This window comes from Oncorhynchus mykiss, chromosome 18 (assembly GCF_057628025.1).
Source record: "Oncorhynchus mykiss isolate SJ-2025 chromosome 18, ASM5762802v1, whole genome shotgun sequence".
NCBI lineage: Eukaryota > Metazoa > Chordata > Actinopteri > Salmoniformes > Salmonidae > Oncorhynchus > Oncorhynchus mykiss.
The window spans coordinates 68,541,115-68,566,114 of record NC_143039.1 but is presented as its reverse complement, the minus strand read 5'-3'; the positions used below and the strand labels follow the sequence as shown (position 1 = coordinate 68,566,114).

The window sequence follows — 25,000 nt, the reverse complement described above, 5'->3', positions numbered from 1 at the left end:
CCCCCTCCCTCTCTCTCCTTCTCTTTCTCTGCCCCCCCCTCTCTGTCTCTCTCTCTCTCCCCCTCCCTCTCTCTCCTTCTCTTTCTCTGCCCCCACCCTCTCTGTCTCTCTCTCTCCCCCCTCCCTCTCTCTCCTTCTCTTTCTCTGCCCCCACCCTCTCTGTCTTTCTCTCTCCCCCCTCCCTCTCTCTCCTTCTCTTTCTCTGCCCCCACCCTCTCCGTCATTCTCTCTCCCCCCTCCCTCTCTCTCCTTCTCTTTCTCTGCCCCCCCACCCTCTCTGTCTCTCTCTCTCCCCCTCCCTCTCTCTCCTTCTCTTTCTCTGCCCCCACCCTCTCTGTCTTTCTCTCTCCCCCTCCCTTTCTCTCCTTCTCTTTCTCTGCCCCCCCACCCTCTCTGTCTCTCTCTCTCCCCCCTCCCTCTCTTGCCTTCTCTTTCTCTGCCCCCCACCCTCTCTGTCTTTCTCTCTCCCCCCTCCCTCTCTCTCCTTCTCTTTCTCTGCCCCCCCACCCTCTCTGTCTCTCTCTCTCCCCCTCCCTCTCTCTCCTTCTCTTTCTCTGCTCCCACCCTCTCTGTCTTTCTCTCTCCCCCTCCCTCCCTCTCTCTCCTTCTCTTTCTCTTCCCCCCCACCCTCTCTGTCTTTCTCTCTCCCCCTCCCTCTCTCTCCTTCTCTTTCTCTTTCTCTTCCCCCCCACCTTCTCTGTCTTTCTCTCTCCCCCTCCCTAGTTCTCCTTCTCCTTCTCTTTCTCTGCCCCCCCACCCTTTCTGTCTTTCTCTCTCCCCCCTCCCTCTCTCTCCTTCTCTTTCTCTGCCCCCCCACCCTTTCTGTCTTTCTCTCTCCCCCCTCCCTCTCTCTCTCTTTCTCTTTCTCTTCCCCCCCACCCTCTCAGTCTTTCTCTCTCCCCCTCCCTCTTTCTCCTTCTCCTTCTCTTTCTCTGCCCCCCCACCCTTTCTGTCTTTCTCTCTCCCCCCTGCCTCTCTCTCCTTCTCTTTCTCTTCCCCCTCTCTCTCTCTATCTCTATCTCTTTCTCTCTCTCAATACAATCAAAAGGGCTTTACTGGCATGGGCAACATTTTTACATTACCAAAGCAAGTGAAATAAACAATAAAAAATTAACAGTAAATATTACACTCACAAACGTTTCAAATGTAATATTATGGCTATATATAGTGTTGAAACAATGTACAAAAGGCAAAACAATATATACATAAATATGGGTTGTATTTCCAATGGTGTTTGTTCTTCACTGGTTGCCCTTTTCTTGTGGCAAAATGGGTCACAAATCGTGCTGCTGTGATTGCACACTGGTATTTCACCAAGTAGATATGGGAGTTTATCAAAGTTGGATTTGCTGTCAAATTATTTGTGGGTCTCTTTAATCTGAGGGAAATCTGTGTCTCTAATATGGTCATACATTTGGCAGGAGGTTAGGAAGTGCAGCTCGGTTTCCACCTCATTTTGTGGGCAGTGTGCACATAGCCTGTCTTCTCTTGAGAGCCAGGTCTGCCTACAGCAGCCTCTCTCAATAGCAAGGCTTTGCTCACTGAGTCTGTACATAGTCAAAGCTATCCTTAATTTTGGGTCAGTCACAGTGGTCAGGTATTCTGCCACTGTGTACTCTCTATTTAGGGCCAAATAGCATTGTAGTTAGTTCTGTTTTTTTGTTAATTCTTTCCAATGTTTCAAGTAATTATCTTTTTGTTTTTTTGTGATGGTTGGGTCATATTGTGTTGCTGTCTTGGGGCTCTGTGGGATCTGTTTGTGAACAGAGTATCAGGACCAGCTTGCTTAGTGAACTCTTCTCCAGGTTCATCTCTCTGTAGGTGATGGCTTTGTTATGGAAGGTTTGGGAATCACTTCCTTTTAGGTGGTTGTAGAATTTAACGTCTCTTTTCTGGATTTGGATAATTAGCGGGTATCGGCCTAATTCTGCTCTGCATGAATTATTTAGTGTTTTACATTCTACACAGAGGATAGTTTTGCAGAATCTGCATGCAGAGTTTCAATTTGGTGTTTGTCCCATTTTGTGAATTCTTGGTTGGTGAGTGGATCCCAAACCTCACATCCATAAAGGGAAAGGGGTTCTATAACTGATTCAAGTATTTGTAGCCAGATTCTAATTGATATGTCGAATTGTATGTTATTTTTGATGGCGTAGAAGGCCCTTCTTGCCTGTGGCGCTGATGTTTAGGCCGAGGTATGTATCGTTTTTTGTGTGCTCTAGGGCAACGGTATCTAGATTAAATTTGTATTTGTGATCCTGGCAACTGGACATTTACTGTCAGGGCCCAAGTCTGGCAGAATCTGTGCAGAATATATACGTGCTGCTGTAGGCCCTCCTTGGTTGGGGACAGAAGCACCAGATCATCAGCAAAATGTAGACATTTGACTTCAGATTCTAGTAGGGTGAGGCAGGGTGCTGCAGCCTGTTCTAGTGCATCCCGGTCTCACCCTACAGCCCTGAGGAAAGAAAAGTGTGTGTTTATTTGAAGCGCAAACGTATTGTTTTTGTCTCTCTCTCTCTCTCTCTCTCTCTCTCTCTCTCACTCTCTCTCTCTTCCCCCCCCTCTCTCTCTCTCTCTCTTCCTCCCCCTCTCTCTCTATCGCTTCCTCTCTCTTTATATCCCTCTCCCTCTCTCTTTCTCTCTCTCTCCCTCTCTCTTTATCTCCCTCTCCATCCTTTCCCTCTTTTCCCTCTCTTTTTATCTCCCTCTCCCTCTTTTCCCTCTCTCTCTCTCTCTCTCTCTCTCAGCCAATGCTCAAAGCTTGCTGTCCTCCGTCTATCTCTCCATCCCTCGTTTACCATCTGTCTATTTGCCCTCGTAGCATTCTTATCTTCCATTTAATTTGCTTTTGCAGTCATTTTCATCACCACATAGCTTACTGTACTCTACACAGCACTGCTATAAAGAGTAATTGGTGCTTAGCAGAGAGGATGAGCCTGTATCTTCAACAATACCATGAGACGTGAGCCACAATCAGGATGTGAGTGAGATAGCTGCTTGAGGATCAGTAGTTTTATAAATTCAATGGCAGATGGGGCCTGCAAACTGATCATGGTTCTGCAACATTGCAAGTGTGTGTGTGTGTGTGGTGGGGGCACTTCCTTGATTAAAAGTCTATTTTTACAAATATGTAAATGAATATACTGTATAATGAAACATTTCTCAGGAATTGTTGTCCAGTGAAGTTGCTAATAGACACTGTCTAAATACTGTCTAGCTGTCTCTGCTTTTTATATGGAAATGACCTTTTTTTTCTTTTCATTTAGGGCAGCACATTAGAAGCCATGGAAAATATGCATATTTTCCAATAAAATGCCTCAATTCAAAAGCCGGGTTACACCTATTCACTCAATCATGCATTTCCCCTCAAATGTCTCGAATTCCCTTTATCCATGATAATAGCAACAATCAATATGTTCCCATGCCTATATAGTATCCCAGAAAACTTCCCACACATATTATTCCTCGCTTCCTCTCTCCTCACAGAATTCTTATGAGGCTGATACATATAGATCAGACATGGAAAGTAATGCACCTCCCACTGGCTGCTGACGTCAGGGCCCAATGCACTGGCCTACGTCTGCAGCTTGGAGCCAGGCAGCCTCCTGCAGCCCTGCCCTGTTCCTGGCACAGGGTCTGCTTCCATCCACTGGGAGACAGATGAAAGTCAATGGGCCCAGAGAGGGAGATGGAGAGAGAGGCATCTAGCTAGCCTAGTGCAATCTGGATCTGCAAAGAAACCAGAGTAGAACATAGTGGTAGTGTAAATTATCCAAAAGCAGTTTGAGTTTCATCAGTGAGTCAAGCCGATTAACTGCACCTCCTATGAAGGTCCAGGGATTTGGAATTGAAAATGGAAGTCCTTGAATAGTATGGTTTTGGGGTACATTTAATTTAGCGGTTCATTTGGAGTCTTTGCCAATCCGACTGCAATTACATTCTCAAACACAAAGGTTTTGAATCAGTGAACTTTAAAGACAAGAGTCAGCCTCTAATGACTAATTGAAGGGGACACTAGTCAGGTCCAAGAGGACTTTGTCATCTTTCTGATGTTAGAAAATAACACGTCCGCACAGCATACTACCACCCCCAGGCCAATGGAGGAGTGAAATGCTTCAATCAGACCTTGAAGAATGGCCTTAGAGCACACCTTGCCATGGGGTGTATGTTCACCAAGGCCCTCTTCCACAGAGATGACTGTACTCAACCACCACTACACTTCCTCACCATTAATTGACAATATCTCACCATAATGACAGTTCTTCAAGGCTTGGAAAAAAGTCACTGACTTTTCAGGGCTCAATTTTAACAAGCATAACTCAAAGGTAAATCAAAGAGCTGGCAGTAGCGCTATAGGTTCAGGGGTGTGACAGAAATCCTTTTTGCTATTTACAAAAAATGATCGACGCAGTGCTGTCAGTGACACAAAGGGGCTGGGTTTTGATGAATAGAGAGTCTTGGCCTCTCACTGGCCAATCGGAAGGTGCGCCATGGCTAAATATGTAGTTGCTTCAAGTTGTGTATTTACGGTCTTTTATGTATTGCTTGGAATCAACTCCAATTCCAAATGTTAGTCCGTTATAGTTTGTTAAATAGCTTACAGAAACTAATTAATAAAATGTAGACCTAGCCCATCTTTGCTAAATACGTTTCCTTGAACCTGTTTGCAGTCCACATTGTTCTAAGTAATTGCATGGCTTCAATGTGGAAATATATAGGCCTACATAGTATGCACACTGATATAGAGGCTAGGTCTACTGTAAATTACAACATGGCTGAGCATGGACATGCCAAATATTGTCAATAGGCAAGATAAAACTCATTATTGATATGGCCTAAAAAGAGAGTGAATAATTCTAGTCAAATTCTAAACAAAATGAAACAACAACTAGTTTTAAATAGTCTAAATACACTTACAGGCACCATAATTGCTCCCTGTAGGCATATCATTTTAAAACATTGATGCAGACTATGGATTTATTTTTTTAAATTTAAACTCTGTTTATTAAGTTTTGAACATACACACACACAGACAAGACAAAGCAATATAAATAATATACTCAACTAGAAAAAAAATACAAATACAAATACAAATAAAAAAATAGCTTTAAAGATACCATACTTTAGACAAGTTAAACACACCAGGCAGAAGGCTACAGAGGTTAAAGGGCAATCTATAGTACAGGGACAGAGCAAACACCTCACCATTGTTCCTGTAAACAGTCAAGGGATAAGGGTGGAGAAATGCAACCACTCACAGAGAGTCATGGCCACAGGCAGACCATCCACTGGACAAAAAAAAACGTTTCCAATGCTTTAAAATAAAAAAATAAAATGATTATTCATGTAGACGTGAACAAAATGTAAAAATAACTGGGAAAAACAAGCTCACACTTCAGTCTCTGCCTGGGCAAGATGAACAAGGCATCTGCGGATCACAATCAATAAGCACATGGACCTTAATGCCCCCCCCCCCAGCAAAAACACAGAGAGAAGCTCCTCCAACCCTTAAGTCACAGACTTATTTTAGTATTAATTGGAATGCCATCAGAGGATGGACTGTTTAAAGTAAGACCGGAATGGAGCCCAAGCCTCATCAAACAGTTTGGGGTTCCCACGTGAATTTAATTGAATTTTTTCTAGTTTCAGAGAGCACAACACATCCCTCACCCAATATTTATAAGATGGGGGAGCTGCCATCTTCCAGTTCTGTAGTATTAGCCGTCTACCTAAAAGAGTTGTATAAGCAACAGTGTCCGACTGGATTCTTGATAGGGGGGAACCCATGGGCAGTACTCCAAAAAGGGCTGTAAGGGGAGACGGATCTATAACAGTGTCATATATATCAGAGAAACATTTAAATATTAATTCCCAGAAACCTGACAGTTTATGACAGCCCCAAAACATATGCAACAGTGTGGCTGGTTCCACCTTACATCTGACACAGGTAGGATCAAAATCAGAGAATATTCTTCCAAGTTTGGGCCCCGACCAGTGGATACGGTGAACCACCTTGAATTGAATGAGGCTGTGTCTAGTGCTAAAAGAGGACGAGTGCACCCTGTGCAGCACAGATTCCCAGGCGTCTTCCCCAAGTTCCTCCCCCAAATCCTTTTCCCATCGAGTCTTTAAAGGCACCAAAGAAGGTGAATGATTGCATATACATCTGAAATTGCGCACCTAGGAAGCTTTTTCAGCTCCAAGATGCTCTCTATAGCTGTATTCGCAGGCCTATTGGGAAATCCAGGTGTGTTAGCCCTGACAAAGTTTCTAGTCTGGAGATAGCGGAAAAAGTGGGATTGGGGGAGATTGAACTTTTCCTGCAGCTGAGAAAAAGAGGCAAATGTATCGTTAAATAATTGGGCTAGCGAGGAAAGGCCTAGTGAGTGCCAAATGCCAAAAGCCCCATCATTCAAAGATGGAGGAAATAAAATGTTCTGATTGATTGGGCCTGATAGAGAAAAGCCTCGGAGGCTAAAGGCTAAACGGAACTGATTCCAAATTTTAAGAGACTGCTTTACAATTGGGTTGGCACACCTTTTGCCTAGGGACACTGGGAGAGACGAGCACAGCACAGAGGAAAGTGCTGCAGGTTTACACGATTCAGACTCCATCTGGACCCAGAGTGGTCTAGGGCCAGTAGGATCAGTCTGCAGCCAGTACAGAACGGCTCTGAAATTTGCAGCCCAGTAGTATGTCTGAAAATTTGGTAGAGCTAAACCCCCCAATGACCTAGGCTTCTGTAAATGTTTTCTACCAATCCATGGTACCTTGCCATCCCAAATAAAATGCATGAATGTTTGATCCAGTGAAATAAAAAAAGATTTTGGAATAAAAATGGGTAAACATTGAAATAAATATAAACATTTGGGCAACACATTCATTTTAATGACATTAATCCTTCCGATAAGAGAAAGGGGTAGCAAATTCCAAAAAGTAAAAGATTGTTTCAATCTGTCTGCTAGAGCAACAAAGTTTTCCTGAAACAAATTTGAATATTTCCTTGTCACTTTTACTCCCAAGTAAGTGAATTGATCCCGGACAATGCTGAAATGAGAACTTGTAAAAGAGCACTTTAAAGCAGCCTTGTTTACCGGAAAAAGCTCACTCTTGCCTAGATTCAGCTTGTACCCTGAGATTGATCCAAACTTTTTAAGAACAGATAGGGCACGTGGCAATGAGGTATCGGAGTTGGAGATAAACAAAAGGAGGTCGTCAGCATATAGCGAGACTTTCTGCTCCCAGCCCGCCCTGATTATGCTTTGAATGGCATCATTAGAGCGTAGTGCAATGGCGAGAGGCTTGATTGCCAAAGCAAACAACAAGGGGGAGAGTGGGCAACCCTGTCTGGATCCGCGGTGCAAGGGAAAATAGTCAGAGGACAAGTTATTCGTCCGTACCGAAGCCATGGGGGAAAAATAAAGAATCTTTATCCACGCAATGAATTTGGGGCCAAAGCCAAATCTATAAAGGGCAGCTGTTAGGTAATCCCACTCAACGCGGTCAAACGCTTTTTCGGCATCAAGTGAGACCACCACCTCCGGGTCCTCCGACGCTGGGGAGTACAGTATATTCATAAGGCGCCTAATATTGAAAAATAAATGCCTATTTCTCACAAAGCCAGTCTGGTCAGAGTGTATTACTTGGTGCAGCAAGCCTTCCATACGGATGGCTAAAAGTTTAGCTAGGATTTTGTAATCACAGTTTAAAAGCGAGATTGGGCGATAGGATCCACATTCCAGGGGGTCTTTGTTTTTCTTTAGTAGTAATGAAATTGAAGCCTGATAAAGACTAGGCGGTAGCTTTGAAGTATTGAGGCACTCTGCAAATAGTCGAGATAAGAATGGGCAAAGCAGACCAGAAAACGTCCTGTAAAATTCGGTTGGAAAACCGTCCGGACCCGGACCCCCACTTTTCATTGCGGACACTGCTGTTGCAATCTCCTCAAGCGTAAATTCTTCTTCTAGACAGTCATGGGAGTCTGTATCAATTGAAGGCATATTCAAGCCATTAAAGAAGGAGTCAATCAACAAGGGGTCTTGAGGGGATTCAGAGGTGTATAGCGCAGAGTAAAATTGTTTAAATTGATCATTGATCTCTTTATGTATAACTGTGGTGGCACCAGACGGGGTCCTTATTTGTGGGATTAAGCGTGAGGCCTCAGATTTACGGATCTGATGCGCAAGGAGTTTACTGGCCTTGTCGCCTTGTTCATAGACTTTGTATCGAGCTCACAAGAGTAACTGTTCAGCTTGCCTGGTAGAAAGCTCATCAAATTCAGATTGGAGTAGTTGGCGCTCTTTATGCAGATCAGAGGAAGGATCCGTAGCATACTTCTCATCCAATGTGGCTATGGACTCGCTCAGGTCCCGAAGTCGCTGGGAGCGAACTCTGTTTTGGTTGGCTGTATAAGAAATAATTTGGCCACGTAGGTATGCTTTGAGAGACTCCCATATGGTAGAGCAGGACATACCTGGTGTTGAATTAGTTTCTAGGAATAAGGTAATTTCAGAAGAAATGAAATTGACAAACTCCTTATCTGAGAGTAAAATGGGGTTGAGACGCCATTGATAACACCTAGGAGGTCGCTGTGGAAACTCTAGTTCAAGCACTAATGGTGAATGGTCAGAGATAACAATACTCTAGTAAGTGCACTGCCGAAGGTTAGGCAGAAGTTTTTTGTCCAAAAAGAAGTAATCAATCCGGGAGTATGTTTGATGAACATGAGAATAAAAGGAAAACTGTCTATCTGTAGGTTGTAGGAAACGCCAGGCCTCAAACATAGCATATTTCTGAAGAAAGGATTGAATAAGTAGGGCACATTTAGATGGGCCTGTATTTGTTTGTGAGGACTTGTCAAGAACTGGGGACATTTTACAGTTGAAATCTCCCCCTAAAATCAACAAATGAGAATCTAAATTGGGAATAGCAGACAGAAAGGAAGAAATTAAACTTGTGTCATCCCAATTGGGAGCATAAACACTAGCCAAAACAAGAGGGGTAGAAAACAGTTCACCGGTTACTATGACGTATCGTCCCTTAGGATCAGCAATAACCTCAGAAGCTACAAAGGGAGTAGCCTTATCAACCAGAATAGCAGCACCTCTTGATTTACTATGAAAGTTCGAGTGGAACACTTGACCAACCCAGTCCTTACGCATCCTAAAATGCTCACCAGTCCTCAAGTGAGTCTCTTGTAGAAATGCAATATTTGCATTCAAACCCTTTAAGTGTGTCAACACCCTCTTACGCTTCACCAGGTTGTTAACCCCTTTGGTATTCCAAGAAATGTACTTGATCGTATTATTTCGGCCCCTCTGGGCATTCCCGTTATTCAACCCTGTCATTAGAGCATAGAATGGAAAAGCGATGAGCGCCCAAAACCCCCGGAATAACTTGTCTCAGAGTAATAATGTAAATGTAAATGCTTGGAAAAAGTACAGAAAAAAAAACTGAAAAAAAAACTAAAAAGACAGAATGACAAAATTAGAACTGAACAATTCAACCTGCCCCCCCACCCCCTCCCCCCATCCCAGACAATACCTCCCCAAACGAGGTACAAGCCTAAATAGAACATGTTCTCTTCGCACAGTATGTCTGTGAGAGTGCGGTCTTAAACCTAAACCCACAGTCCCGCTCTTTAAAGTCGTGTTTTGTTAGTGGATCAAGCAGCAAAAAGAAAGATTTGTACGTATTTTTTCAAACAAAAAAAAGGCGAATCCCTTGTGCAAACGGAATGACAAAAGCACCACTTGTAGATGTATATAATTATATTCCCAGTCTTATAACAGGCATTGAGAGAGAAAATAAATAAAATGTATAAAGGCTCTCAGCCAAAAATCTAATTTGAAGTAAGGAAATCGTAGTAAAACAATCAAAAATAATAGTAATTATAATGGTAGTCTAGTTGAAGCTGAGACAGCTTACAACCAATACCAAAAAACTATGTGTACGCAACGTTGAACGTTTGCTGGGCATAAATGACGCTCAAAACTTTTAAAATTAAAGTGAGGCCCCAGAAACCGTGTAGCCTCGGGAGACATTTACTGTTTACTGGTTCAATGCAAATGGATGCAGTAAACAAATAACCAAAAATATTTTGAGTCACTGAGACAATGTGTAAACAAACTAAATAGGTGAGCGAGATAAGGCACGCACACTAGATGATCAAAACATTAGATCACATCAAATAAACCTGAATAGTTTCACCAACTATACAAGACTAGCCTGTTATATCTAAACATAATTGTACCACAAGTGGGGTACTTACTATCCACAGTTCGCAAGCAACAGTTGCTGAACTGTGAGCATATTCAAGACTTCTTGATGTGACGTTGAATGTGAGCCATAGCCTCATCCGGAGATTCAAATGTGTAATCTTTACCCTCATGAGATATCCATAAACGGGCCGGGAATCGCAGTCCATACTTCACACTTGGATGGTCCCGAAGTACTCGTTTGGCCTGTCCGAAAGCTGCATGCTGCCTGGAAACAGTGGGGGAGTAGTCCTGGTAGATGGAAAAGCTCTGTCCTTGAAAGCTCACTTGTGGTATTGCGGGCTCGTCGGAGGATCTCCATCTTCTCATGAAAAAAGTGCACTCGAAGAATTATGTCACGGGGCCTCTCCCCATCCCGGGGCTTTGGGCGCAGCGACCGGTGGGCTCGATCAATCAGGGGCTTTTCATCTAAGGCAAGAACATCCTTCAGCAGCCCTGAAACGAAATCCGTGGCGCGATGCATTTCCGCGGACTCTGGGACTGATACAAGTCTCAGATTATTGCGGCAAGAGAATCCCTCTAAACTCACACAGCTCTCCCTCACCTTTTTCAAATCCGCAGCTAGGCGTTTAACTTCAGCCTCCAGGGATGTAGTTAAATCGGAGACATTAGTAGCGGAGGTCTCAAGTGCTGCAATCGTTGTAGTGTGTAAGTTGTTGTTTTGAGTAATGTGATTGCTGGCACAGTCTCGTTCCGCAGGATGGTTAAATCTGCTTTTAAAGTATCAGAAACCTCCTGTATTCTGGCCTCAATCGTAGCAACCACCTGTGTTTTCATTTCAACTATCTCAGAGCGTAGTAGTTTGATGGCCTCGAGAATGTTCATTTCAGCGCCGCCAGGCCAAGCCGCGCCCCCGGGTAAAGTGTGGGCCCTCAGACTCAGGAGAGGGCGGTGATGAGAGCGGGTCTTGTAGGCCGGGTTTTCTCAAAGTCATGCTCTTGGCCTTATGCTTGGTCGACATGCTGGCATTCGGAAGCAAAGTAGTCTTGGTTTTTACGGAAAGGGATCACCAAATTAATATTTGAAAATAAAACCGGTTCTGCTGCAGAATTCACATAAACTTTAAGAATACCACGGGAGCAAACGGAAAACACGTCAGTCACACATGGCGTCCCCTACCCTCCCCCGACAATGGAGGGTTTTACACACATCCAGACGTTTCACAGTGGCTGGACAAAGATCCAATATAAAGAGAAAGGGAGAATGTCCACTCACCGTTATACTGCTCCCAAATATAATGTTTTATGAACATATTTCAACCATCTTACAGATCACACTGCCTACAATACACAGATAAAAAGGGAATGTCAGCTCACTGTTTTGCTACCGTGATTAAGATTTATTTCCAAGCCGTGTCAAGAGCCAAACCCTTTATCGACGGTCTTGACTAGCCTACTTGATTGCATTGGGCAGGAAAAAACAGCCTTCATTGAGAGGAGGGGAGACCATGCTTGGTTTTTATCAAATAAAACAAAAAGGCATTTGTTTTTATGTTTCTTAATACGAAGTATACAGGCACCAGAAGCATATTACTCTAGTCCCATGCTCATATGGACAGTGTGCATCACGGCTGGATATGCTGAGTTTCCGCTGTCAAAATGAATTCCATAACCAACCGTGTTACTGCTAAAACCAGCTTTTTGTTGATCTTAAATATCCCCACCAGTGTTGCCTGAAATTAGCACTTTGAATCATGTTTTTAAGGACACACCTCAAATGTTTCAGCCCTTCCCATCTGAGCGCAATCAAGCTGATATAAGACAGGTAAATGAAAAGCCCTTCCCAACAGTGCAGAGAGAGAAAAAACATGATAACACGAGAAACAAACTAGTGCATTCCTCCCTATGTACTGCACTAGTTTGACCAGGGCCCATAGGGCTATTCAGGGTAAGGGTGCCATTTGCGGCACAGCCTCGATATTTCCTGTTTTCTTCCGTCTCTGGGTTTATGAAATGGATAAGGATCGTCTCGGATTAAAGACTTACCAATTAGACATTTCCTCTGGTGAGGTTAATGAAGGATTAAGCCATGAGTTAGGACCTCTCAGAGACCCCAGCCCAGACCCCATCTACAGAACCATAAGACTATGGGCTCAGCCAATAACAAACGTACAAATTAATCAATTAGCAAACGTGCATGTCCTGTCACTGTGGATCCAACCTCAAGCCCACACATACATACACTTTGCACATGCACGGGTACGCACGGACACACACACACACGCATCCTAACAACTCAAAACTCGCATTTGTCCCATCTCATATCAAGAGGGAACCGCACCAAAGCTAAATAGAAAGACAACACCCAAAAAGAGGTCAAATCCAGCTGGAACAGACCAACCAATCATCCTCCTCATAACAACCAGACTTGGTCCTACCTGCACCAGGTTCCACCCCTCCAGTGACTCAGCGATGATGGATGTGACAGAAGGACACACCCCTCCGAAGATCATCAGGTGTTTGGGTCCGTAGCATATGGCGTCGAAGAAGGCCCTCAATCCCTTGGCGTTGTCACACTGCATAGGGACAGATAGGAGGTTTGGCAGAGAGAGAGAGAGAGAGAGAGAGAGAGAGAGAGAGAGAGAGAGAGAGAGAGAGAGAGAGAGAGAGAGAGAGAGAGAGAGAGAGAGAGAGAGAGAGAGAGAGAGAGAGAGAGAGAGAGAGAGAGAGAGAGAGAGAGAGAGAGAGAGAGAGAGAGAGAGAGAGAGAGAGAGAGAGAGAGAGAGAGAGAGAGAGAGAGAGAGAGAGAGAGAGAGAGAGAGAGAGAGAGAGAGAGAGAGAGAGAGAGAGAGAGAGAGAGAGAGAGAGAGAGAGAGAGAGAGAGAGAGAGAGAGAGAGAGAGAGAGAGAGAGAGAGAGAGAGAGAGAGAGAGAGAGAGAGAGAGAGAGAGAGAGAGAGAGAGAGAGAGAGAGAGAGAGAGAGAGAGAGAGAGAGAGAGAGAGAGAGAGAAGAGAGAGAGATTAAAAGCTGCATTACATTTTTCTAGACTATTTTGGGCTGGGAAGTGGCTGGCATGCAACGTTGAAAGCACATATTTAATTGTGCTCTGTACTGCACACCTCTTACTGTAGCACGGTAGTATGGGCCTATTCCCTATAGGGCTCAAAGGGCTCTGATCTAATGAAGTGCCTTACATAGGGACTAGGGTGTCACCTGGACCTCACCTTTGTTTGTGGGGAAAGTTTTCATTTGGAAAGGACAGAATTATGTGAGGCACACACAGACAGACTATGTTAACTATATACAGAAGCCTAAACATACACTACAAATACATGTGCCTCCTATAGATATGCAATGCATACATGTAAGTCCAAGTGTAGCACTTGATGTGATATCTCAAAATGATGTGTGAGAGAGAGCGAGCGAGAGCAGAGAGAGAGGGGGGAAGAGAGAAGGGGGAGAGGGAGGGAGAGAGAGATGAGAGGGAGAGAGATGAGAGGGAGAGGGGGGAAGAGAGAAGGGGGAGAGGGAGGGAGAGAGAGATGAGAGGGAGAGAGATGAGAGGGAGAGGGGGGAAGAGAGAAGGGGGAGAGGGAGGGAGAGAGAGATGAGAGAGAGAGGAGGAGAGGGGAGAGAGATTAGAGGGAGAGAGAGGAGGGAGAGGGAGAGAGAGATGAGAGGGAGAGAGAGAGATGAGAGGGAGAGAGGGGGAGAGGGAGAGAGAGATTAGAGAGAGAGAGGGGGATAAGGAGAGAGAGATGAGAGAGAGAGGGGGAGAGGGAGAGAGAGGGGGAGAGGGAAAGAGAGATGAGAGGGAGAGAGAGAGAGAGGGGGGATAAGGAGAGAGAGATGAGAGAGAGAGGGGGGAGAGGGAGAGAGAGGGGGAGAGGGAAAGAGAGATGAGAGGGAGAGAGAGATGAGAGGGAGAGAGAGGTGGGAGAGGGAGAGAGAGGGGGGAGAGAGAGAGAGGGGGGAGAGGGAGAGAGAGATGAGAGGGAGAGAGAGATGAGAGGGAGAGAGACGATTCCACTGCTGCTACTGCAGAATGCAGCCATCACCATGGCACCGGTTCTTGGCTCTGTAGAACTGCGGGAGGGAGATGAGAACAGGGGTAGAAAGAAAGAGAGAGAGAGAGAGAGAGAGAGAGAGAGAGAGAACAGTGAGAGAGAGAGCGAGGGAAACAAATGGATAGTCTTTTGATTGCTATGTGAGCTCCCTAACTAGTTTTGCTGTGATTTTCTGAGTTTGTAATGATATTCCTATCACTTCTTGCCCCTATTATTACCAGTCAATTCAGGATGTTCTCCTGTGTGTATAAAGAGCTCGGAGGCAATTGTCCACCTTGATGCAGTGAAGCTACACTTTTGAGGTGGTTTCACCTTGTTAAGATCATGTAGTCTGAATGAGATGTTCTTCCAAGACGCCGTTGTGGGACGAGAAATCAAACAGGAGGACCTCAATGGAAATAATCCTTCGGCCTTTATTGTGTTTCATTCTCGATAATTTTTGTAATTATGTTTCTGGCAGCATTATGGGTATAGGTTCTCTCTTGCAACACAGCTCCAGTTACTGATTTCATTTTCAAATAGCTTGGAGTGTCGACTTCCTAATTTTTGTACAGTATATTGACTGTTGTTAAATGACAACAATATCGATTGATTAATTTTGGGGTAAAAAAATGTGTACAGTTTAAATTTCCAAAAAACCTGATGTATCTTCCTCCGCCTCCTGTATAAATGAAACATAATCCCTTAACCAGTGCTCCACAAGGCACACGTGTGCATACACTGGTACATCGTACAGAGCCTTCAGAATGCATTCATACCCCTGGACTTATTCTATATGCTCTTGTGTTACAATCTGAATTCAAAAATGATTCAAACATTTTTTTTAAATCTCACCCACCTACACACAATACTCAATAATGGAAGAGTGAAAACATGTTTTTGACATTTTTGCAAATGTATTGAAAATCAAATACAGAAATATCTCATTCACATACAGTGCCAGTCAAAAGTTTGGACACATCTACTCATTAAAGCATCTTTCTTTTTCTCTTTTTTTGTCCTATTTTCTACATTGTAGAATAATAGTGAAGACATCAAAACTATGAAATATCACATGGAATCATGTAGTAACCAAAAAAGTGTTAAATAAATGTAAACATATTATATATTTGAGATTGTTCAAAGTAGCCACCCTTTGCCTTGATGACAGCTTTGCACACTCTTGGCATTGAATTAATCAGACTGTTAGCACCAAGGTGGTGTGCCCTAGTAGGACTTTTGCTGTGTGCAGCTCACCCTCCACTATCAGCTCAAACATAAATATTACTGTCATGTCTACTTCTGCTAAGCCGCTCAGTAAAACAATCAGCAAAACAATCAAGAATCACAGAAAAGTGCTAAAAATAGCCCACATTATCTTCTTCGGGCTAGGGGGCAGTATTTGGGAGTTTGGATGAATGAGGTGCCCAAAGTAAACTGCCTGTTAATGTCTGTGAGTATAACAGAACTGATATGGCAGGTGAAAACCCGAGGACAATCCGTCCAGAATTTTTTTTTTCAGCTCACCTCTGATTACAATGGTTGGGATTGGGAATATAAAAGGAAGTCCTCCCAGATTGCAGTTCCTAGGGCTTCCAATAGATGTCACCCATCTTTAGAAATAGTTTCAGGCTTGTTTTTTGAAAAATGAGCTAGAATTTGTAGTTTTTCTAAGTGGCTCCCATTTTGGCTGTGGTGTTTGTAGCGCGGTCCGGTGAGTACTTTGTTATTTATCTCCGGTAATGGTCTCCAGTATTCTCTGTCTTAAATTTGATAATTTAATTACATAATAGGGTGCCTTAGGATTGATTAGTAATGTTGTTTGATATGTTTGGAAGACGTTTATTGGTAACGTACGGGATTCATTTGTATGCATTTTGAATGAGGGAAATCGGTGGATTACTGAGTCTAGCGCGCCAATGAAACAGACTTTTCTGGGATATAAAGAACGACTTTATCGAACTAAAAGGACCATTTGTTGTGTAACTGGGACCCTTGTGATTGCAACCAGAGGAAGATCTTCAAAGGTAAGTGATTTATTTTAGCGCTATTTCTGACTTTAGTGACGCATCTGCTTGGTTGCAAAATGTATGTAATGCTTTTGTGTTGCGGGGCGCTGTCCTCAGATAATCATATAGTGTGCTATCACCGTAAAGCCTTTTTGAAATCTGACAACGCGGCTGGATTAACAAGAAGTTAAGCTTTTAAATGATGTATGACACTTGTATTTTCATGAATGTTTAATATTACGATTTCTGTAATTTGAATTAGGCGCTCTGCATTTTCAACGGATGTTGGCCAGGTGGGACGGTAGTGTCCCAATGATCCGTAAGATTAACATATGTAGCATAAGAAACAAGGTTAATGAAATTGATAACTTGCTAGTAACAGAGGACATTCATATACTGACTATCTCTGAAACCCACTTAGATAATACCTTTGATGATATACTGGTTATACATGGTTATACAAGCATACATGGTTATAATATCTACAGAAAAGACAGAAATACCAAAGGGGGTGGTGTTGCAGTCTATATTCAGAGCTACATTCCAGTAAAGCTTGGAGAGGATCTAATGTCAAATACAGTTTAAGTAATATAACTACAGATTCATCTGCCCATTCTTATAGGATGTAGCTATAGACAACCAAGTGCTAACAATCAGCCAACAACAAACGCCAAACCTACACATCCAAGAATAATTTACCAAATAATAAAATACATTGTAATTTTGAATTCTGTATAGTGAGTGTAGAAGAGGTGACAAAATGACAACATACAAACTACTGAGGACGACAGCGAATTATATTGTCACTCCTATTGGCCATCTCTTCATCCATTTTGGATTTCTATTTGCCATATATTTTTCAACTGTGTTTTTCAACTGTATTCTCATAGCTTCTACAGATTGTAAATTAAAAATGCATGTTTTTGCTAAAATAATTATTCTATTATTGATTGATTGACTATGGCTTTTCAAATCACCCAGTATTGCTATCTGTAGTGTTAGTTCTAGGCAAATGTTGCAATTCTTCAGCCATTCCTGGACCTGTGACCAAAAATGAGCTACATATGGACAATACCAAAATAAATGATCTAATGACTCTGCCTCCTCACAGAAAAATCTGCAGAGCTTAAATTGCAACCAACTTTCTAAGGCTTGTTTAAAAAAAATAACAGTATTTTAGAGATGATTTCCTTTTCAAACTACCGAAAGTGAGCAGGTATTATCTGAATAAAGGAAAAAAGACCATTCTTGAACATGGGATGAGACATCCCTATCAATTTACTAGAGAACCAGTTTGGATGGAAGTATAACTTTTGTATGACTGATGCCTTTAGTGAGAGGTCTAATGCTTTGATATTTAATAATTTCTGCCCACCGAATTCATATTCGTTATATAAATAGGCCCTTTTAATTTATCTGGCTTGCCGTTCCAAATCAAATTGAATATTTTTTGTTCATATAATTTAAAAAGCAGGTCACCAGGTGAAGGTAAAACCATAAGCAAATAGCTAAACTGTGATATGACAAAATAGTTAATCAGGGTGATTTTTTCACAAATAGACAGGTATTTTTCTTTCCATGGTCGCAAGAGCTTATCTAGTTTTGCTCTTTCTATAAAAAATATCTTTCTTTTGGGATTTGCATACCGAGTATGTCCACATCTCCGTCAGACCATTTAATTGGTAATTGACAGTTTAAAACCTTCTGAGATGTAGCCATTATTTACTATTTTACACCTAGGGTTACGATACATAACTTTAACCCATTTTATAAGAGATTCCCCAAAATTGAAATATTTTAGGCATTTATATATAAACTCCATTCGCACTTTATCAAAAGCCTTTTCAAAATCAGCTATGAAAACCAGGCCTGGTGTCCCCGATATTTCATAGTATTCTATTGTTTCAGTAGAAAAGAACAGTTGCATCATCCCAGAGCCCAACTCAAGAATTTACGAAAGCATATACAGTTGCAGCTGTATGAGAGGGCCTGCAATACTGCAAAAAAATGGGCAGAAATGAGGTGATTTTATGAACCATTGTCACGTCGTAGATGATGGAGGTCAAATGTTCCCCTTTTCCCTGAAACACCCACAACATGGTCCCCAGTACTGACCATATTCCCAAGGATCTCCATGCAGTCAGGCTTTTGATTTTGTTCCTCCAGTGCCACAATAATATGCCCCCTCTCTGAATGTCCGGGTGTGACCCCCTCCCCATGGGTTACTGCAGCTAGTGTTGCCAGCACTGCCTGGGTGGGTCACCCCACTGGAATCCCCACCGGCTAGGTACAAGGTCATCAAGGTTCGCATTAGCAGCTTTGAGAGTTTCCTTGTATATTATGCTCTCCCCTCAGGGGGCTTTGGCTTTGCCGGACCAACCCCGCCATGCAGGCTCAGAATCTTGAGGGGGCGGCGCTGCTCTAGGTCTCTGACCGCATTTTGGCTGTATACAGACCTCTTACAGCAGGCCCATAAAACAGTTAGGGACTTCTCCTTAGTATCTGGGTCATTCAGGTGGGTGTCTAGAGTATAGGGTTGTGGACCGATCCATCAATATAGGATCATAAATAAATAAATTAGATGTATAATTTATTTTAAAATGTAGCTCCCCATGATAGGACAATAAATAAATAAGTGTAATTCATTAATTCATCAAACATTGGTTCTGGGATATGCAACCATTTCCTTTCTCACTCAACACCACACTTTCCCAAACATTAAAAAAACACACACCCCACCATTCACACATACTGTGCCTTCTGTTTACTGAGTTTTTATCTTCACCATGTTGAATTAGTGCTTTTGTGTTCCAATTAGTTATATTTGAAGATAGATAGAAATGCTATATTTTTGTTGTATTATTACAATCCATAACCGGGCTAGAATTGTGTTTCATCATTTTCCTCATCTATAAGAACTTTGCAGCCATGGAGTCGTCTTTGTGTCTCTGAACAACTGGTTATCAATATATAGTTTATCAACGACGAGAGGTACTCGTTTCCCTTTGAATCTATTTTCCTTGAACATTGGATACAGAACCTTACACCGTTCTGCAATTTCCTTCGGGAACTGGTCCTTCATGCCAATTTAGGTTCCAGCAAGTCTTTTACCCAGGCTTTTCACCATTATTTTATCTTTAAAGAAAGCACATTTGTCAACTATTGGGCGTTCATACCTCTGCCTTCTCTTTCCGAAGTGGTGTACACATTCAAGTTGGATTTTGTTGATAGCTTTGCGTGGAATCTGAAGCTCTGTAAGGAGGAACTCTCTAAATACAGATTCAGGAACTTCTCCTTCTTTCTCTTGGATACCTGTAAGTACTATATTCTCTCTCATGGATCTAGTCTGTATGTCAAGTAAGGCTTCTCTCAGAACGGCGTTCTGCTTTTTAAGTTCATTAACTTTGGTTTCAAACTTGTTGACTGTCCCTTTTAGCTTGTTTGTATCTTTCTCCAATGTCGCAGCTTTTTCATCCCTCATCTCGAGGCCTGCCTTAAACTCTTTTATATCCTTACTGACTAATTCAAGTATACCCAGTTTTTCATTTATGGATTTTAACAGATCGGTTTCGACCTTTACCATTCCCGGTGGTGAAAATATTAAATTGTCTGTGTCTTGTAGAAGAGTCAAGTTTTCGTTTTGAAATAGGTTCCCCTGTCTTACTCTCTGTCATGTTTGGGTGTTGCTTGTTTCCGTAATACTTGTCGATAAATGTTTCTAGTCTTAAAATTTATTTTGTGTTGTCATCCAGATTGAAGATTATCATCCACCAGATTGCTAATATTTAGTCTAATATGCCGTTATTGAATATTACGTTTTTATCTTGAGGTGCTCTACATAACTAAGTTCAGTCCACCATCTTCAGTCCGCCATCAGTGCGGCTTTTTACATTATTGATCATAGTCTGCTGCTTTAAAAACATATATGTTATGGCTTTACACCACCTGCTATACACAGGGGGTGTTCTTTAATGGTATTGGTTCTCCAACATAATCCAGGAAGAATCAGGCATTCGCCAGGGCAGCTGTCTAGGCCCCTTACTTTTGTCAATCTTTACTAATGACCTACCACTGGCCCTGAATAAAGCCCATTTGTCTATGTATGCAGATGACTCAACGCTATACACATCAGCTACTGCAGTGAGAAGTAGCTGTAGTAACACCAAACAAAGAGCTGCAGTCAGTTTCAGAATGGGTAGAAAGATATAAGTTAGTCCTAAATATTTCAAAAACTAAAAGCATTGTATTTGGGAGAAATCGTTCACTAAACCCTAAACCTCAACTAAAGGAGGAGACTATGGCTTGGAGTAACCCTGGATTTTAAACTGCTATGGTCAAAACATATCGATGCAACAGTAGCTAAGATGGGGAGAGGTCTGTCGATAATAAAGCCCTGCTATGCCTTCTGAACAACAATATCAACAAGGTAGGTCCTACATGCCCTAGTTTTGTTGCACCTGGACTACTGCCCAGTTGTGTGGTCAGGTGCCACAAAGAGGGAATTGGGAAAATTACAACTCGCCCAGAACAGGGCAGCACGGCTGGCCCTTAAATGTACACGTAGGCTTCCGGTTCAGCATGTGAATGGAGAAGAAGCTTGTGGATGAGGCGCATTAGTTCATTTAGCCCAATTTTTTGTTTGCATTACACTTTCTTACATATCGGATTTGATTGATGAGTTCGTAAGTTACCTTTTTGATTCAAATGTCACACGATCTGAGGAGCAAAAGACCTGTAACTAATGTTTCAACCATGATGGTCACTCTCCACAGTTCTTCAGAACCTCTGTGTGTTTCTAATGTCGTAAATGACAACTACCCTTGTCACAGCTCAAAACTGCCATCGATGCTGCTCTGGCCGCCTTCTCCACCGTCCTGGATGGTGTCCGAGCCGCTGCAGATGAACAAGGCCGCCGGCTTGATGGCTTTGAACATGACCTGTGTGACTACAGTGACCACATAGTAGCCCTTCAGAAAACGGTCGCCCGTCTCAGCTCCGAAAACCAAAAGCTGATTGACAAGACCGATGACCTGGAATCCACTTCTCGCTGTTGCAATCTTCCAGCTGTTGGTATACCAGAGAAACTTGAAGGAGGGGACTGCTTTTTACATGAGTTCATTTCAGACTTCTTCGCGGAGTTGCTGGGCCCAGCCATCGTTCCATCACCCCCGAAGCTGGACAGAGCCCCCCGCATTGGCCCCTCTCTAGCGGGCGCAGCTGTCAACTCCAAGCCTAGAGTGTTTATCGGCCACTTTCACTACTACCGTGACAAGGAGTGCATCCTCCAGAGGAAGGGCAGAGACCAGCTACACTTCTGCGGACTCAAGGTGTTCATCTTTCCTGACCTCAGCTCGACTGTCACCAAAAAAAGAGCTAAATTACTTGACGTGAAATGCAACCTTGCAACCTCAGATAAAAGTTCAATTCTCACTCCGCTTCCCTGCTCGTCTCCACATTGAACATGACGGGGGGAAGCTACAGTTCGACTCCCACGAGGTTGGACAGTCACTTCTGACCCTTATCTTGAATCTATGACCTACTATTTTGCCAGGTAGCAAGCTTAACCTAGCCTACCCTCCAAGTCGAAGGTATGTTTTGATTTTTGTGGCAGGGCCTTTTTCCCCCTGCTGCCATTCCTTTTCTACTCTGCAGAAACAGTATTGAACTGATAAAAATGACTAATACTGCCTTGTGTAGTTGTTATTTAAACTACATGTTTGGGATGGCTAATGCATGTCTACAATTCCAGTGCTACACATCCAGCAGACAGACTTGCCTTTTCAGCTTAGCCGCTCTGGTTTCAAATACCTTGGAGTGAACGTAACTTGTTCATTACATGCTCTTTTACATGCTCTCTGCAAACATTGCTCCCCTCCTTACGCAAATCAAATCAGATTTTCAGAGATGGGGTAGCTTACCACTGTCACTTATAGGAAGGATTAATGCTGTAAAAGTGAACAGTTTACCCAAATTCCTTTATCTATTTCAATCTATGCCATTGTTTTCATCAAAGTTTTGTTTTACGTCAATCAATCAGGTTGTTACCACATTTGTCTGGGGAAGAAAGGTACCCAGAGTCAGTAGATCTTTACTTCAGAGATGCAAGTTTAGTGGAGTGACACCCAAAAGTATTGTCCAATTCACACACTTATGAAGAGAACATTCCTGGTCATCCCTACTGGCTCTGATCTGGCGGACTAAACACACTTTGTTTGTAAATTATGTTGGAGTGTGCCCCTGGCTATCTTTAAATACATTTAAAAAAACAAGAGGCAGGGAGTGTGTGGAGGGAGGGAGGAAGGGAGGGTAGTATATTGTATATTTTGTAAAACTTGAATAAAAATATATTTTTTAAAAAGTATGTACACGTAGAGCTAATATTAATATAATGCATGGTTACTTGTTTTTGTAAGAAGTATTGAAATGTTGAATGCACCGAGCCGTTTGTTTAAACTACTAGCACACAGCTCAGACGCCCATGCATACCCCACAAGTCCAGGTCCAGAACAGACTATGGGAGGTACACAGTACTATATCGAGCCATAGCCACATGGAACTCTATTTCACAGCAAGTAACTCACGCAAGCAGTAAAATCGGATTTAAAAAATGGATGAAAATACACCTAATGGAATAGCGAGGACTGTGAAGAGTCACACACACAGGTACAAACACACACATACAAACACACATAACATACACACTATACACACATAACATACACACTACACACACATGCACACCTGGATAGTGTGGCACACCTGGATAGTGTGTTGTAGTAGAGCAGCGGAGGGAGAAAACACACTAAATGTATTGCGAAATATGTTGAAATTTCTATTTTAATGTTTAATAATTGTATTATAATGTAGACTGCCTTAAAGAGTAGGACCCCGGCCTCGGCAGCCACTAACGGGTATCCATAATAAATACAAAGACAAAACTACGGCAGTCCAGCTGTTCTGTTAGTTACAGTGCCACAGGGAAAGAGGTGTTGTTGAAACATAAACCCTACTTGGAGTAATAGATGACGTTAACACTGATTATTTCCCTTAGGTGTCCATGACAACAACTAGAGGATACATCATTCAATTCCAGAACAAATGTCATCATTGATTGAATTGGAATATGGCCGTTTGAGGCCTTGCTTGCCTTATCATAACTGTTGTGTTTCACACAAGCCCTCAAACACGGCTTCTCCTACAGCCTCCTGTTACTACTCCTGTTCCACGCCTTCTTCATCATCCTTCCCTGTGAATCCTTCAGATGTAAACAGCATGCTAGTTATAGTTTTTCTTCAAATACTATAGGTCTAGGAGATCGGATGAAACAGACATACAGTACATTCCAGTGAGGTCTGTGATGAAATACTTGTTCGTAGACCCGGGAACGAGACATGTGACCTCACTCTACCCCCCTAGCCATTATTCCTCACCCTGGTCCAATCACAGCCAAAAGCCTCCCATTCAACGGTCACAAAGTGGTGGCCAACCAGCACTATGCCAGGGCTATTTTCTCCACCAGAGAGGGAGGGAAAGATAGAGAGAGATGGGGGAGGGGGATATGCTTTGAGCGTTGTCGAACACATGCAGGCCAGTCCCCTTTCCCTCTTTCTCTCGCTCTCTCATTCTCTCTCTCCCTCTACTTCTGTCGAACATACAGCCACACAATCTGGCTTACCAGCGGTGCTTTGACCAGCGCCGGGTTGCCACAGCAACCCACACAGCACCGCTTTGAGCGGTAAATAAAGGAGGTGGCCGGGCCGGGAGCTTGGTGGAGCTTGGTAGAGCTTGGTTTTTGACAGCTATTGTATATTTAGCATGTGATTTGGAGACATAATCACAGAAGTATTCATCAGAAACTATTCAGACAGCGGAGATGTTTAGGGGTTAATGGTGGATGGAGTGATGGAGAGAGAAGGGGAGATAAGAATAGAAGAGAAGAGAGGAGAAGGCCAGGCCAGATCCAGTCCCCCGTCACTGCCCCTTCTTTGGGCTCAGACACAGAGGCACACCACGACCACTCTCAGGGAGAGACACAGACCACGGTGCTAACCCAGAACAAAGTAGCTAAGTACTGCCAAAGACGACCGGTGCTAACCCAGAACAAAGTAGGTAAGTACTGCCAAAGACGGCCGGTGTTAACCCTGAACAAAGTAGCTAAGTACTGCCAAAGACGGCCGGTGTTAACCCAGAACAAAGTAGGTAAGTACTGCCAAAGACGGCCGGTGCTAACCCAGAACAAAGTAGGTAAGTACTGCCAAAGACGACCGGTGTTAACCCTGAACAAAGTAGGTAAGTACTGCCAAAGACAGCCGGTGTTAACCCTGAACAAAGTAGGTAAGTACTGCCAAAGACGACCGGTGTTAACCCAGAACAAAGTAGGTAAGTACTGCCAAAGACGACCGGTGTTAACCCTGAACAAAGTAGGTAAGTACTGCCAAAGACGGCCGGTGCTAACCCAGAACAAAGTAGGTAAGTACTGCCAAATACGACCGGTGTTAACCCAGAACAAAGTAGGTAAGTACTGCCAAAGACGACCGGTGTTAACCCTGAACAAAGTAGGTAAGTACTGCCAAAGACGACCGGTGTTAACCCTGAACAAAGTAGGTAAGTACTGCCAAAGACGACCGGTGTTAACCCAGAACAAAGTAGGTAAGTACTGCCGAAGACGGCCGGTGTTAACCCTGAACAAAGTAGGTAAGTACTGCCGAAGACGGCCGGTGTTAACC

At 43.1% G+C, this 25,000-nt stretch overlaps 1 protein-coding gene across 1 annotated transcript in view; it reads right to left on the bottom strand.

Moving 5' to 3' along the window:
• Positions 1–25,000, bottom strand: part of LOC110496654 (gamma-aminobutyric acid type B receptor subunit 2) — a 445,152-nt gene that overhangs the window by 322,089 nt on the left and 98,063 nt on the right. The window contains exon 2 of the mRNA XM_036953439.2: positions 12,658–12,795. Within this exon, the coding sequence (XP_036809334.2) occupies positions 12,658–12,795 (138 nt within the window). The remainder of the gene's footprint in view (positions 1–12,657; positions 12,796–25,000) is intronic.